This window comes from Anser cygnoides, chromosome 2 (assembly GCF_040182565.1).
Source record: "Anser cygnoides isolate HZ-2024a breed goose chromosome 2, Taihu_goose_T2T_genome, whole genome shotgun sequence".
Lineage (NCBI taxonomy): Eukaryota > Metazoa > Chordata > Aves > Anseriformes > Anatidae > Anser > Anser cygnoides.
This window is the reverse complement of record NC_089874.1, coordinates 140,491,661-140,508,390: the sequence shown is the minus strand read 5'-3', so window position 1 is coordinate 140,508,390 and position 16,730 is coordinate 140,491,661. Positions and strand designations below refer to the sequence as shown.

Genomic DNA, 16,730 nt, shown 5'->3' with positions numbered 1-16,730 from the left:
TTTCAGATTTATTCAGAGGTCTAATTTTTCAGTCATTTCCACCACGGCTGAAAAAGCACACATCTGAAGCAGCATTGAGTTAACACAAAGCCGTCTGTCTGCAACAGCAAGCTGAAAGGCATGTTTAAAAAGAAAACTTTGACGCACCTGGAATTTGAAGTTGACAGCCCCCTTAATTACTCCACTTTTATTATACATAAGAACACAATGGAAGCCTTTCTTTTCATGCCTGTTCCTAATAATTAATTTTCTAGAAATGCGCTCATCTCCGACTAGCTTGCCAAACAGAGCCGAAGCCTTACTACACGAGCAAGCTGTGGTGGTGTGGAATTATCCTCCTGGTGCTTGGAGAGGTGGGCAATTTCACAGCCTACGGATTTGCCCCCATTGCCCTTGTCGCTCCACTAGGATGTGTGTCTGTCATAGGTGAGATGGTTTGCCACGTTTTGCTTGGGTACATTCTTTAATTGAATGCTTATTTGTGACTGGAGGAATAATACCAGGGGAACCACAGCAGGAATGAGAGGGGAAGATGTTAATGTTGTGGTTTGAAAAGAAATGATTCATATAATTACACGAGCTGACAGTTTAACACAAACCCTCTACTTAACTTGGAGACTCTTCTAATATTTTTTTTTCTTTTTCTATGGTTTTGTCTTTGTGGACTCTGTCACTCTGTGCTGTGCTAATCCCTGCCAGTCGGTCACCCAGAGGTGTAGCAGTGTTGCTGGCAGTGCAAGCCCTAAAGCTGATGCAAGCCCTAAAGTTGATGTCCTGCTGCCTGCAGAGTTCTGCTCTGATCTTGAGTACCTGCAAGGTGCTTACTGTGTTACCATCACACCAAGGAGTTTCTGCTACCTGCCCCTTGTCCATCCTCATGCTTCTTGGGCATATTGTCTTGACTCTGCCCAGCCATCACTGTCAGTTGCCCTCACACCCGGGTGCACCTCAGGATCTGTGTGGTGGCAGGGTTTGGTCAGGCCTGCACGCCAGAAACCCTTCTGAAGAATAATATGTTCAGTAAATCTGCAGCAATTTTTCTTTCATTAGATCATTACCTTCTTTTTCACACTGTGTTTTTGGAACCTTACTCTGAGCAAAGAATACTTGTGGTAGCAGAGTGGGACCAAAAGGGACTAGAAATTTCCTGGAATGGTTAGCTTATTTGTGGACATTATCAAAGTTGTTCATTTGTTCCTTCACATGCAGATTAATTGACCTTTAGCAGAATTATTTCTATCCTTAGGACTCATTTGATGCAATCTTACCCTTTACTTGATGATTGTTTTTTTTGTAGTTAAGGTATTTGGGTATATCTTGGGTGTGAGATGTCTTGATTCTGTGATAAAGAAATGTACATTTTAAAAGATGTTATCATGTTGTGCTAATGCAGAGCAGAGTGGACAGGACAATATATAGAGTGTATGAAAACCAGAATACAAGGTGCAGCTGTATCCCTTGGTCAAGTTGCTTCACATCCACAGCTGAAACACCCAGGGTTGAGATATCACAACAGCTCCGCACACGCTGGAGCTCATTCGCTTGCTATTGACAAGTGATAACATTTCATGGTCTGTGTCTAGCTACCAGTTTCATGCTTGGAAGCAACACTGTGGTCAGCGATTCTGCACAGGGAGGTAGAAAAGATGAATTATCTTCCCTGTGGACTGTCTGGCTGTAGTGGAAAGAGGCAGCCAAACATATGTGGGTGCAATTTAGCAATGAAGTAGTGGGGGAAGGAAACTGCAGGCAATTTACTGTAACCTTTAATGTTAAACTATTGCAGAATTTTGCAGAATGAGATATAAAACTGCTGTAGTTCACCGTTGTAGGAAAGATTTCTCAAGGAAAGGAATGAGATATTACCTGAGATGAAAATGTAAATTATGACATATCCCAGTGTGATTTTGGTGGCAGTAGTTATATCTTTAACGATTATAGACATTTCCAGATGTTTCTGAACATAAAGGGACTTGATCTAATTTGTTGCCCAAACTGAGGAAAATGCAAATGCATCTAGCAAGAAGAAATGAAAAGCATTGGGAAGGCAAAAAGTTACATTGGTTATTAAGCTACTACAAAGAAAAAAAATATTTAAGATGATTTTTATCTGGGCAAATTCCTTCTTCCTTTCCTTTGCAATATGTGAAGGAACGTTGCATCTGTTTCCTTCATTCTCCATTTCTCCTTACTAATAACAAGTATCAAGAAACCATTTTCCTTACTATTATATTTTATCAAAATTCTCACCCACTTTTTTTTTTACTTTTTTTTTTTTTTAAACTGACCCCAAAATGGTTATACTGGAAGACCCCAGAAAGCACTTCAATATCTTATTTTCCATTCCCACATATCAACTGAGAGTTTTCCTTTCGTAGCCCAAACAACAGAGATATCTGAAATTGTATTTAGTCTAGCAAACATTCCCTTAAGGAAGGGAAAGTAAAAATGATGTAGACAGCCAATTACAACAATAACTTCCCAGTAACACTTCCTACCCCTAGATACTTCCCTGTCTTCTGAAATTAGAGCTAGAGAGACAGAGAGAGAGAGAGAGAGCATCCTTTTAATATTAATGGTTTGTCATTTAGAACAATGACAAACTGACCAAGATACATGCAGTTCAGCTGCTAACAACTGTGCAGAGGATGGTTTAGGCATCAGGTCTTCCAGTTTCAAACATCAAGAAATATTTTTTAATTAAGTTGTGACATCTTTTAGGTGGGGAGCAGTGGACTTTGCACAGTCTAGTTGGCTGCTCTTTTGAGGGATTGTTGAATGTGCGACTTTTCATAAGTTATTTTTCAAAATGAAGAAATTAAGCACTTGTTAACAGACTCCAAATGGGTATTTGAACCTTAGGTCTGCCCTTCTTATAAGCACTTTTTTCTGAATTTGGTGTCAGAACATCTCAGATGGTAAGAGCTGGCTCCATCAGTTATGCTGGGTACTCAGTACCTGTGGCCGTGCAGAGGGGAGGTGTGCTTCATGCTATGCCCAGTCATCAAGGGGACTCTCTGAAGCTTTTTGTGACTCTGGGTCTGCATGGAAAGTTTTCTTCACTTGGAAACCAGGGTGTGGGGAGAGGATAAGGCACACTGCAGTCTCTCCAAAACAGATTTGGGCTGTACCCATCATGTATCTCCAGACCTCTGAAATAGGAAGCATCCTGGGTCTTAAAATAGATGGAGCCAACATCTATTATGCTCTGCTACCACATTTAACTGCATCCAACTGAGTTTTGTGTTTAATCCGGTATCAATTAAATAGTGAAAAGTTTTTGTTTTGTCCTATTGAGCTGGGTGCTTCTGATGGATGTTTTAGAAAGAATCTATCACCACAGACCATGAGTTGGCATGACACCAGTAGATTTTTCTTTTTTCTTAGAATTAAGCTACAAAGACTATATTTTTCTTCTTACACAGTGGAAGTATTTCTGTGTGTGGTTGCAATGATGCAAGCTCTACATCTGTTCAGGGTTTTAAATAGTTTGAGAAGACAGCAGTTGTTTTCTTCAAGAGGAAAAATTGGTAAATTTTTAATTTAAAAATGGAGGAGTAATACATGTTTGATGTGATCATTAAAAAGCTTTTTATACTTAAAAATTAAAAATCATGTTTTACATGTAGCTTGGGTAATTTTAGACTCCTGTGGTTTTTTGCTCATTCTCTTGCTTTTGCTTGCAGAAATAACTTAGAGGGGGTTGGATGAGGAGAGGCCAGTGGTATCAGAGATGGGTTCTTATGCAGTTTTCCTCATTCTCTAGAGATTTTTTTTTTTTACATTCAACTCACTTAGACTGACAGTGTTGAGATCCCTTTGCATTTTTGGTATGCTCCTTCTATGTAGCTGTGGGGAAAGATATTGCTTTAGACTTTGAAAACTGATATCCCTGATGGTGCTTTAGGGAAAAGATTCTCAGATATTCTTATAGAAATGGACTTCTCCCACTCACTGTAATGTAACACCTTTGCGGTCCAAGACCGTGGGATTTTGCGAACTCTTGTTAATGAGGACTGGGAAACATTCACCAGACTATTCTTTAAAGTGCTCTATTTGTACTTGTCTAGAAGATACAACAAAAGGATTTCCATGGTCCTTCCTTCTCTCTGCAGTGTGTATGGTCTGTAATCCAGTTTCCAGAATTAAGCTTGCCTTAATGGTATCTCTCTTGAGAAATTCCTCTGACATTTTGCTTGTTTCTTTATTAGGATATTGACAATGGGGATGGGGAAGAACATTTAATGTCCTGTCCACCACTTTTTCCAGTAGTGATATTTAATCATGTTGGAAATGTTACATGTTCAGTGTGCAGAATAGCTACCAAGAGGTCATGCACCAACTGACTAAATTCTGTAAAATCTTTGTTTTTATTTAGTACACCATTAATATCACAGAATCACAGAATGGTTTGGGTTGGAAGGAACCTTAAAGCCCACCCAGTTCCAGCCCCCTGCCATGGGCAGGGACACCTCCCACCAGACCAGGTTGCCCAAAGCCCCATCCAGCCTGGCCTTGAGCACCTCCAGGGATGGGGCATCCACAGCTTCTCTGGGCAGCCTGTGCCAGGGCCTCACCACCCTCTCAGTGAAGTATTTCTTCCTAATATCTAATCTAATCTAATTATCTCCCCTCATTCCCCCTTGTCCCATCACTACACTCCCTGACCAAGAGTCCCTCCCCAGCTTTCCTGCAGGACCCCCTTTGGCACTGGAAGGCCTAAAGGTCTACCTGGAGCCTTCTCTCCTTCACCGTCTTCATAGGAGAAAATATCTATCATATAAACTAAGAATAGGCTTGAGCGGTTATTTAGCTGTGACGAACTTGTTCCTATATGTCTTGGGCAGAGCTAGTGCTCTGTTTAACCCTAGATATATATTCTTTCGTTTTCTCCAAATTTGTGTTAATCCTCCTCTGGCACAAAGCTTTGATCAAATGTAATCAATGATTAAATGTAAACAATGATACAGCGATCAAATGTACTACCTGCCTCATCTTCTCTCCAGATCTTCCTGACTGTGTGGCATGCTACACTGGCTTGGATGGATTAAAGCATCTCCTACTGATTCTCTACCAGGACGGTCCTGAATTTCTTCAGCTCAGAAGCTAGAGAGAGGACTGAGGGTCTATCTGTATAAAGCACACTTTAAGGTCACATTTTAAGATGTGATCTTCCCCAGCAGCAGCAGCATGCTCACAGATTGAGTACTCCTCAGCAATTGTAGTGTGAAAATCAGCTGGGTGATCTTAAACTGCTTCATAAGATGGAGGCAGACCCTTAAATTGCATAAAACAGTGCAAATGCTTGGACTCAAAGTAAAATGTTTTCCCTATTTCACAAACTGAGACAGGTGAAAACAGTAAACAAATCTTCAAATCATGCTCCTCCTTTGGTATTTTATCCAGATTGTTAGTGAAATGAGTACAAAAGAGTTCTGCAAAATGGATGGTTTTGAGAGCCTTTAACAAATTGATGTGATTTTAGCTTTACTACCAATCAGTTAAGCTTAACTGAGTGAATATTAGAGGCTAACATTCATTTTGTGTGTCTATTGACAAGACAAAAGCAGCATAGGTAGTCTGTGTATTTATAAAGACAGTACTAATCTATTTAAACTAGTACATAAAGCTAATCTAAGACTTGAAATGAAAAAACTGAAGGATATACTAGCATTTAAAGTTATGGACAGTTATGAAAGTAACTAGTTAGGGTAGGGCCTGATAATAAAAACAAAGGTAAAAAGGTGAGATTCATAAATAGGCTCAATACCAGGAAAACAATAATGAAATACTATATATTTCATATTATATATATACTATATGTATATAATTATGAAATATTTGTGAAATAGTTTTGGGTGGAAAAATAAGTAGTAAACACTTTTTTGGATTGGAGAAAATCCAAAAAATACACTCTAAGGATCAGTATGTATTTTCTGTCTTTAACTTCTATTCTTGTATATTATTCCTTTCTTAAATACAAGCAAACAAACAAACAAGAAAAAAAAGCCTAAGCACAGATTTCATGTCTAGGATGCAGAGGAGTTGTTTTGTGAGCTGGATTCTCACCCTTCAGTGTCTGCTACTGGCAGAACCCACATATCATGCTATTCTTTATTTATATTTCTGCTGGAGAAAACCTGCATATGGAGATAATCTCACACTATCACTCTCCTAGGAGAATCAGCATCTGACTAATTTATGTGTAGCACCATTACACCTCTCCCTTAAGGCATTTAATTGCATATCATGCAGAAAATGGATGTTTCCTATCCTTTTTTTTGTTTTTAATTTCAATTGAAATTCACGTGCTGTAGTAATAGACAATGAATACAAACCAGACCATTTTATGCAGATATGTGAAAAGGCAAGGTTGTTTCAACATAATGATTAAGCTCCTGAACAAACCCATTTTTTTTTCAATTTTCTACCCAATAGTTTTTATCATGATAATTTTTTTTTATATTTTTCATTTGAAATATTAATTCCATATTTCCAGATTGAAGAGCTTCATGAGCCTTCAGAAACGTCAAACCATAAAGATACAGATTTTTTAACAACCTATTTGCGTCTCATTTTGTGGATATTAATGTAAACATGATGCAATCGAACCAAGAAAATAACTCAAAGACTTCATTAGGATGTATTTTCATTTGTATGGTCCTCCATGTATTTGCCCAGGCTTGAATCTGTAATGTTCAGTCCTTAACAGAACACCTCCCAGATTTTTCTGCCCTTCTCTTGGTCTAGCAGGCTCGCTGCCACTGCTTTCAGCAGTAGAAACTGTGCCTGGTTTTGAAAATTTTACCTCAATAATTAGTTAATAAGCTAAAAATATTCTGATTCAGCTGAAAGCATACAAATGTTCTCAGACAAACAAGGATGCAGTCTTTGCTTCAACGACTTACAGGCTGATACTTTAGGCTTAGGGTTGTACATGTGTAGTATTGCTAAAACCAGCCGTTCAAAAACAATGAGAGTGTAGAACAATGATAAATTGCTTGTTGTGTTGCCAAGCTGTTGCCAGCTTATGCTCTGACACAATTTTTTTTGTTTGTTTGCCTTTCTGCATTTTTGAATTCAATTGCTGACCAATTAAAAAAAATCAGAGGCTATTCCTCACTGACATGGATCTCGTTCTCTATGACTGTCTATAGCTTTTTTTTTTTAAAGAAAAACAGGCAAACAACTGAAGAGTTGCAAAGACACAGTAATACATTTCAGCACAGCAGTTGCCCAACGTCCTTGGTCTATTCATTCATAAGGTTGAACATAATGTACAGTGATTTACTTCCCGCATCAGTATAAAGTCAGGGGAGAAGGATGCCCCCAGCTCCTGTGACAGAGGGGGAACAGGAGGACCTTGGCATAGGAAAGGGAAAATGGTGGCTAGGTGGTAGGAAAGGCTTTAACCCGTATATCTGGTGGGCTTAGTTGTGGCCTCTGGCTGCCCACTCACTCTTCTGCCAAGGGTTCAGACAGTCCTGGGGTAACTCAGGCTGGAAGGGGCCTCAGGGTGCCCCAACCTCCTGCTCACCGCAGGGCAGCTTGGAGGCCACCAGGCACAGAGGAGACAGCAGGGGCCATGTGGTTGTCAACCAACATATTGGCTTGAGAAGCTTATGTCTTGCGCAGTGAAATGCACCTGAGACTGTGAACTGGAGCCCTGAGGAATTCAGGAAGAGGGACAGAGAGCTGTGAGGGCTGCACATTTCTCCCCAGGCTCCTGGGGCTCACAGGTTCCTTTCACACCCCTTCTCTTCTATCCCATTGTTTCTAACAAGCCTCTGCCTGCGCTGGGACAATCTGCCCTTGGTTTGTTTGATCTAACCTGGCTCAAACCCACCCTGCCAACTGGAGAACATAAAAGGTTGTTTAAAATTCAGACTCACAGAGCTTAAAGCCCATAAAACTACAAAATAAAAATAAAATTTAAATAATGCGTTAGACAGTGTATAATAACAAAGTGCTATTTTGGCTGTGCTAATGTTGCTTGCTTGGAATTCAGTCCTGAAAGTAGTAGCCAGAACTTGCCAGATGCTGATCAAACTCATGCATGTCCTCCAGCATCTCAGCCACTCTGTGTAACCGTTCTCTGCTTCTTCGCTTGGATATACCACTCTGCTTTTCTGCTTCACTTGAATGCATGTGAAGTCTTGGTGGCTTACCCACAGGGACAGTTGCCTTTTCTGTTCCGTCTCTGCCCTGGGTTTTGCTCTCTTCCCCTCCCAGTTGCACCTCCCCTCCTACTTCAGGTTTTGCCAATTCCTCCCATCCCAGATGGCCTAATGTATGTCCTCAGAACCTCCTCTTCTTTTTTGGTTCCTCTACATACCACACATAGTAAAGTGCATTAATTATACGTATATTCTGTTAAGCTCATGATCTCTTGTGCATTACCAGCTATCTCTGGAGAAAGAGCTTGCAGCATCTGAATGCATTATTAAAGCGGATGACAGACTGAGTGACAAGTTTCATTATCTGGATGTGTTCCAGTGCCTGCCTGTGCCCACTGCCAGCCTGAGAGCTTGTGATCTCCCCAGGCTGCCATCTCCAGAGAAGCAGGCAGTGGAATTTGGGGCATAACTCATCTCACCCCAAATTGGATGCCAGTACTGGAACTGAACTTTAAATTGCATTTACTAGATCTCTGCTGAATGCACTGAGAGCCCAGACAATGGGGCAGTCAAAAAAAAAAAGAAAAAAGAAAAAAAAAAAAGAAATCACTCAGGTCATTAAGCAACAGGTCTTTGCTGTTACAGTGGCTGCCTACAGGGGTGGTCTGAGATGTAGTTCGGGAGAGCTCTGACAGCAGGGAGACAGAGCAATAATTAATTCCTGCCCTAACTTGGGTTGCTGCTACTTCTTTCCTGGCTTTTATCCTCTTTCTTTTCTGAACCTAGGTAGCTCTGGTATTGCCAGTGTTGCCTGGATACCAGTGTCTTTTCTCCAGGAAAGTTGTCACTGAAACACAGAATAAAGGAAACCGTGTCAGGTAGCTTACTTTCAGTGAGGTGCTCTCAGTTAGAGCTTCTTGTACTGCTCTTACTCATTTGTATGGGTCTCCATCACTCTTCATGCTGTTTAAATTTATGACTTATGCTTTATCTGATTTTTAACTAACATGATGCTGAATTCCAGTTCTGTTTACCACTTGTTCTGAACCTTTTTTTATATATCTAGAGTACATCCAGTAGCTAACAACAGATTAATTTTTGCATCAGAACAATAGAGATAATGAAGCGAAGATGGTGAAGAAAAGATCTGTTATTTCAAGAATAAACCAATAATTTAATGCTGTAGGCAGGAACAAAGCTCCTGTAACAGCTTCCCATGATTTAGGTTCAATGTACCCTTTCAGAGTCCCTCCTGAGCAGTCATTCTCTGAGAGGTTTCTGAATGTATCTGATATTACCAACACACCTCCCCCAAAGGCCTTTCTTCATCTCTTCTGGACAGGAGCTTTTCAGCCTCTGTTGCTTCTCCTTAGAGGTAGATGCTCGAATGTTGCCTAATGGAATAGAGCCACCTCTCACAGGCGGCTGACAGTCTCACCCGTCTTAAGTCCAAACCCCTTCTCTAGCATGTGTCCACACCAAGCTGCTTACCAGAAACCCTGTAGTGATCACTGTGCTGCTGCTCACCCGCCCACCCAGAAGAGGCTGGGCTGGGAGCTGGCACCGGGGAGATGTGAGACCTGGACAAGGGAAAGGGTTGCCTGGACCCCAGAGGTCATTTCCAGGGCTTACTTCCATTTTTTCCCGTCTTCATTACAAGTCACTCTGGAAGACCATGGGCAGCACTTCTGTAGGGTATATATGCTAGCTCCCCCACCTGCTTGTTTGCAGACATCAAGACCAGTCTCTTAGCTCATTACAAATATTAAGTTTTTGCAGTGGCTTTCTTCCTCTCAGTTGTACTGCTGCTACTTCTCTTGCAAGCCTCTAATCCACTGAAGTCTAGAGAAGCAGAAATTTATCTCTCTGTGGGGCAAATTGTCTTAAGCAAGTCCATGCAGTAAACTGATGGTAAGATAGGGAGTGGAGCAGTAGGGCCGCTCAGTGCCCAAGTTTCCCCACGCTTCCAAGTATGACTGAATGAGGGCAGTTTATGCGGTGTCTGTGTGGGAGATGGGAAGGGTATTGCATCCCTGCAACCATCTAAGTGCCTGCTGGATGTGTTTAAAATCTTACAAAAACTGAGTGTTGGTTGGTTGCTGGAATGGACTCGTGTCTGGTTATATCGTGGTATGGTGCAACAACAACAGCCTTGAGATATATTTATTCTTGGCCCAGGGCAGCTTTTTGTTATAGCACTTGATATTCTATCATATATTTTTTTTAAAAAAATGTCTTTATAATTCTCTTCTAGGTACTGCATTTATTTCTGTCTTATTCCTAAAGCAGACCATGAGGGCTGCTGATATATTGGGTAAGTAAAGCGTTTGCTAATATGGACATGTGTGTTGCCATATGCTTAGCAAGCTGTAACTCTCACGCAGCCCCCCACCTTCACACTCCCACTTCACCAAGCAAGTGTTTCGAGGCAGATACTTACAAATTTGGGAAGAGGTGACAAAAAGAGGGAGAATCTTCAATGCAAGTGAAAAAGACTGCACTCCCAAATCCTCTGCTCTTATAACCATAATTCATTCCTTATGTGTCCTTCTGCTCAAATTTATTTTCATTGTCTGCTTTTGCCTCTGAGGTTGTATTTAGTATTATCTTTATGAGTACGACACCATTCTAATAAAAACGATGATACTATTGAGTTATTCATTCAAATATAAGATTTTTTTTCTTACTGCATAGACATTGCACAAAAATTCAAGCCCAATTAAAAGTGACAACTTCCCTTTTGGTATTAATTTTATCACTTCAAAGAGCAAATAATCATGTTGTCAAGAGTTTTGTTGGGAAACATGGTCTTCATTGCAAAAGCATGTCAACTTTTTGTGCGTGTCCAAGGTTTTTTTGCATATCAAAACTGCCCTGCTCGTAATAGTGAGAGACAAGCAGATTTCAGGGTCTGGGATTTACACCAAGCCGTCTCGACAGGGACAGTGCACCTGATGTGGTCGTGGGGCACCTGGTATTGCTGTGGGGTTCCTAACATCTAGGCTTGTTTGTCCATACTATAACAAGGACATCCCAGCTGTTCTCATGAATGTTTTGGAGAGATTTGTTCAGTATTGTTCCAAGGATACTCTATAATATTTATTTAGGTTTGGGATCCAGGTTTGCCAACTCAGCTGCTACATTCAAAATACTTCCCCCCCCCAACCTGATCATGTTTCCCTTATGGCCTTATACATTGTGTGTTTCTTTAAGTAGCGTTCAGCACTGATTTATTTTATTTCTGTGAGTTAGACTTTGCAAGAAGGATTTAACAATGTTGCTACATTCCATAGGAATGAGCTGTATGATGGGAAATATGGTGATGTTTTTGCAAGCACATAAATATAGAACAGTTCTGCTTTTCCAAAGAAACTGTGTGCAATAGCAGTGCCAGCAAAGTTCTCCGGATGTGCTTTGTTTTGTATGCCTGAGCATTGTATTCCATACCAATTTATAGGTTTGCCAAGAATTTTAAAGATTAGTTGAAAAAAAATTGATTATCTAATATCTTCCTTAATCCAATACAGCTTATGAGCTCAGGATCAGCTCACTTCTATCTAGATACCTCAATGAACATCTGTGTTTGTCAGCTGGCTGTCCACAAAGCAGAACTTCCAGATTTTTATTAAAAGCACAATAATGTAAGTTTGACCTTGAAAAGGGGCCCCAGCAACCCAATGGCTGAACAGTTTTTTTGCAAATCAGCTTTTTATAAATCAGTTCATAGGTCTGCAAATGCATCAGGGAGTGGCCAAAATGTTGGCTTCGTGACAGCTTCACATAAGCATTGGACTGGAACATATCTGTTGCACTTAATGTTTCCAGGGCAGGTCTGTAGCTGGTGCAGACCTCTGTGACCACAGTGACTTCAGGAAAGCAGTGAATATTTGTGTTGGTTAATGATCTAGCTGTCTGCCTCAGTAAGCAACTTGTCTTTTCATTTTAGGAGAAGTTTATGTGACCAGCTTTGTGCCCGTGAGAAATACAAAGGATAGATTCGCTTTTGTCATGCACTTGGTATTAGAATTGAGCATATTGGAAAATGTGTTACTGCATTGGAACCCTAATCCATGAGGCTTTACTGAAAGCTTTTTTCATATTTCCAGAATCCTTTGGATCTTTAATAAAACCTATACCAGATATGTTGGGTCTTTATTAAAAATTATAATAGATAGGACCACAAATGCCAGGCAGTCCAAATACCTAAGCCCAGATCTGATTAAATGGACTTCAGTTTTCTTCTGGAAGCTATTTCCAAGTGATATGGAGAGCGATGACCATGATTATGTGTAGTACCAAAATAATGTTCCTTTTTCTTTAAAGGAGGAACACTGGCAGTAGCAGGGACATACCTGTTGGTGACATTCGCTCCAAATGTACCCCAAGAGCTCACAGCAAGACGAGTACAGAATAATTTAGTAAGCTGGCCTTTCTTGGTATATGTGGTGAGTATTTGGTTCACACTCCTCCTTAAATAAGAAGAACTGGGGTTCTTGGGCTTTTTGCAGTATTATAAATTAGTGCCAGAAAAACTGCTGCTGAAGATACATGCGTTGTTCCCTGTGTGGTTATCACAGGAGAGAGAGCAAGTCTTTGAGTCATCATCCCAGTTCCCAAGCTGAAAATCTGACAAATCAAAAGATGTCTTTGGAGCCAGGGGAAAGTCACAGTTGTGCAGGACTGATGAGAAATAAAGATTTTATTTTTTAGTGGGCTTGAGGGAAAACCTAAACATTGGCACTGCTTATATTTCCTATGTAAGTGTTCATGCCACACTGTCTGCATATACATATTAGTTACAGTGCTTTCCTGGAATTTGATGAAATTCAGCTTTTGAAAATTAGGCTATGTATCCTCTTGATCCTGCTTTATTCTATCATATCACTCTGTTTTATCCCCATGTTGCTGAGGCTGTCCAAAAGGAGTTTTGTATGGAGCTGAAATGTGGAGAGATGAACTGCTTCACTGCCACTCAGGTTAATCTGAACCTGAGTTTGAATTCAAACACAAAAATACCATTTTGATTAAAGTATCCGTATACAAACTTCAAATTCCATTAATCTTCTTTGATGTATCTAATTAACATCAGGAACAAGACAAGAATGAGTAGGAGGAATTTCTCCCTCTCTTCCCCTCTGGAATGCTGAAAATTTGTTCCTCCAGCTGAATGTGGAAGATGCAATATGGGAGTTTCAGAAGCGGTTACTTTTTTCCCAATACAGTGCCTCACGTGGGTTAGATTATTAGCACACAGGTTTTTCTCCATAGGAAGCTGAGTTAGAAAGCCACTGAGTCGACAGATTAAGGATCTTAATCTTTTAGCCAGCCTGCAGGCTTTCAGTGCATCTTAACTATCCATGAGACTACTGATTAAGCAGAAAGTACACGCTAACACAAAAAAAAAAGTTGATCCTCTTGCTCTATTTTTGTGTATTTTCAAAGCTCCTGAAAGTTGGCGATCCAGCTCAATGAAAGCTGGAAATGAAATGATCATGCTCCCCAGATCATGGCATGCACTTTCAAATCAGGCAATGCCCAGAAGTTTTGGGGTGCTCAGTAAGATTATCTTCAGCCTCAGCAGGAGCTTCAGAAAATCCATGGAATTAGCAGAGGGAGAGGGACTCTTTTAGGAGGTGTTTCAGAACAGGAGGCTCAGTTGCTGCTTGCTGGAGGACCCTATCTTTTTCCTACTGAATATACCCTTCTACCATCCACTTCCACCTGTAGGTACCAAAACAGCCTGTCATTTTAGGCACCGACTTTGGACTGCTGCTTCATGCTTTTGTGTAGAGATGGTGGAGGGAGACAACTCTTCATCCACCCCCATTGCACCAGAAATTTCTGTGCTGTCTGGTGTTCACATTTTCTTAAAGCTAACAGGTAGCTGAAAAAGAGCTTTTCCCTATCTGAGGACATTTTGACTTTGTTTCAGGAAGAACACAGTTGAATGCCTAGGAAGACTGTCCTGTATTCTTCTTAGGAGAAATTATAAGGAGGTGATGGGTAACCCCTGGACTTTCTTTCTCCTCCTCTCCCTTTTGCCTGCCTTAGCCAACGTGCATCATGGATTACAGGGGAAAATGGAGCAACTATACAGCAAGTCTTGTTGTCTCAACAACAAATCAAGCTTGATTTATTCCTTCTGCTTCCTGGATTCATCTGGTTTGAGCTTCTTGTGTCAAAAGAAAAGGGAGGAGTGAAAGGCTCCACAAGAGACCCTAAGATACTAGCCTGATTAGCCTGATATGCTGCTGGAAGTTCAAGCAAACCCTGCTGTAAACATGCTGTTTGGACAGGGAGCTAGCTCTTCGTATTTGTTTGTAAAATTTCTAGCACAGGTTGACTGCCGATGTATAAAAAAGCACAGCAGAAGTTGCAGAGTTTCCAGTATAAATATATATAGAGACAGTACAGCAGTGTAATGCAGTCCAACAGTCTTTCTAAAAGTAGCCCTGAAGTGTGGTCTGCTGAGAAATACAAAGCCCCAGTGGTACAAAATGTTCTGTGTGGGTGATAAACCATCCCCATGTGGCACTCCACTGGCATCAGAGGAGTTCTGCAGAAATAGCCTGTAGTTCCCACATGAGACAACTTTGAGTCACCTTCTGAGGCTTTGCAGTAGCATACTCATGTCTGAGCAAGAATCACTGTCCTAGCTTGCTTTTTTTCTTTTTTGTTTATGTGCTCTTTGAGTCACTACAGAAGACATCAATTATGGATGTAGCTCTTAGGCTTCCCCAAACAGTAGTGTAGCGAACACTGGGTTGTTAATATTTAATCTCTGTAAAATCAGGTTCAAAGCATTTCTGCTTTTCCTTCAAAGTGCCTAGAAGACCCTCCTGGTTCATTGGTCCCTGTATTGCTATATGTCCCAGAAAAACTGTTGAGGCAGACAATGTGGTATTTTGTTCTGGTGCCTTCTGGTAATGCTTAGAAACATGGAAAACATCACAATTCTAAAAATGTTTATGATGTGGGCTTGAGGAGACTTCAGTACAGATTAGTTATAATAGTAAAAATGATTGTAAACAGGTCAAGTTCCTTCAGTTCCTTTAAGCAGAGTATATGAAGCTGTTACAATCTACACACTTCCCATTCCTGGTCTCTATATTTAACACGACCACAGCTATCGACTATGAGACCGAGCACCATTTCGGGTAATTCCCAAGACACAATCACAGGTAACAGCCAGTACGCCCCAGGAGGTCCTGTTGGGAGCCATACACTCCACTTCAGCGCAATGTCCTCCCCCTTGTCTGCTGATTCAAGGTGACCTGTTGGTGGGAGGAGGGATTTGGCTTCTGGGCAGCGTGAGGTGAGAAATAATTGTTTGATTTTTATGCTCAGAGTGCAAGAGCAGAGTTTTCTTGGTGGGTTTGTTAGCATTGGCAAGAGACGAGCTGATGACAGGATGAGGACCAACATGGATGGAGCTAGCAGTGGCAACATGCTTCAGCTGAGACTGGTGGTGCTCAGCACTACCTGCCACTCTGGGGGCTGGGGAAGAGGGTGCTGAGTGCCAGAGCTGGTGTTACAGAGCAGTTTGGGCTAGCAATGATCCCTGGGCTTGTTCTGTGGAAGATTGTTTGAAATTTAAGTGGTAGGGTAGGTAATGGTGCTTCCTTTTTCTCGTGTGGTGACTGGATCTATCACGGTCGTCATGGGGGAACAAAATGGATCAATACCTGAGGTGTAGCTAGCTGCTTAGAGCAGGGCAGTCTCATGGGTTTAGCATACTCTGCGACAACCGGTCCCAGGGGCTGGGGGAGGCAGTGGGTGCCCAGGTTTGCACCAGCACCAGGGGAGCAGGTCCTGCAGGGTCCCTGTCCCCGGAGCACCACCCTGTGTGCCCGTCATGGAAGAGGACACCTGGGACATCTCTGGAGCTTCTTTCTTAGCATGGGTTCCTTTCCATGTGGGGGATATTTATTTAGCACAGCTTTCTTCCATTCTGTTAGCAATTGTTCACTGTCAAAATAGCAACTGAAGCAATCTGAAGGCTGTTGTAGCTGCAGCTGGGTAACATGATATTTCCCTCTGGTCCTAAGATGTGTTTGCCAGGGGCACAAACAGCAAATCTGCTACCTTTACTTCTCCTCTTGAGTTCCCTCAAAACCCTGTTGCAGTTTTCCACAGGGAGGCCAAGATGAACTCACAAGTCTTCAGTTCCTAGCATGACTTCTACCTCGTTTCCCAATTCAGACATAACCAGTGTTTTGCTGTTGAATGAAGATGCAGAGGCTGGCGAAGTTCCCTGGTGTGAGACTGAGGCAAAGGCCGCTTTTCTACCATATGACGTCCTGCCTTTCACCTCTGGGTGCAAGCCTGAGGGGAAGGGAAGTTGCCCTGGAGGGAGAGGAGAACAGCACTCCACAGGAGATTGCAAATTTTACTGAACCAGGATTAGCCCGGGAATGCATTTTTTTAACCAGCAGCAAAATGCTTTCTTATATTCAAACAGTTTACAAAAACAAACAAACAAACAAAATCAATTTTTATTTTTTTTTTATCTCGTGATAAACACTTGTTGTTTTTTTTTAAAGGAAGGTGGTATAAAATCCAAATTTGCATTTGTCATGTTTTGAGATGCAATTGTCTCTCAGCTGCCTTTGG

General features: G+C 41.3%; 1 protein-coding gene across 3 annotated transcripts in view; it reads left to right on the top strand.

The window, feature by feature from the left end:
* The window catches only part of NIPAL2 (NIPA like domain containing 2), a 54,410-nt gene that overhangs the window by 18,427 nt on the left and 19,253 nt on the right, over nt 1-16,730 (top strand). For all 3 annotated transcript variants that reach the window (XM_066990617.1, XM_013179947.3, XM_066990616.1), the window contains 3 exons: nt 255-426; nt 10,372-10,431; nt 12,441-12,562. In XM_066990617.1, the coding sequence (XP_066846718.1) occupies nt 255-426; nt 10,372-10,431; nt 12,441-12,562 (354 nt within the window). The remainder of the gene's footprint in view (nt 1-254; nt 427-10,371; nt 10,432-12,440; nt 12,563-16,730) is intronic.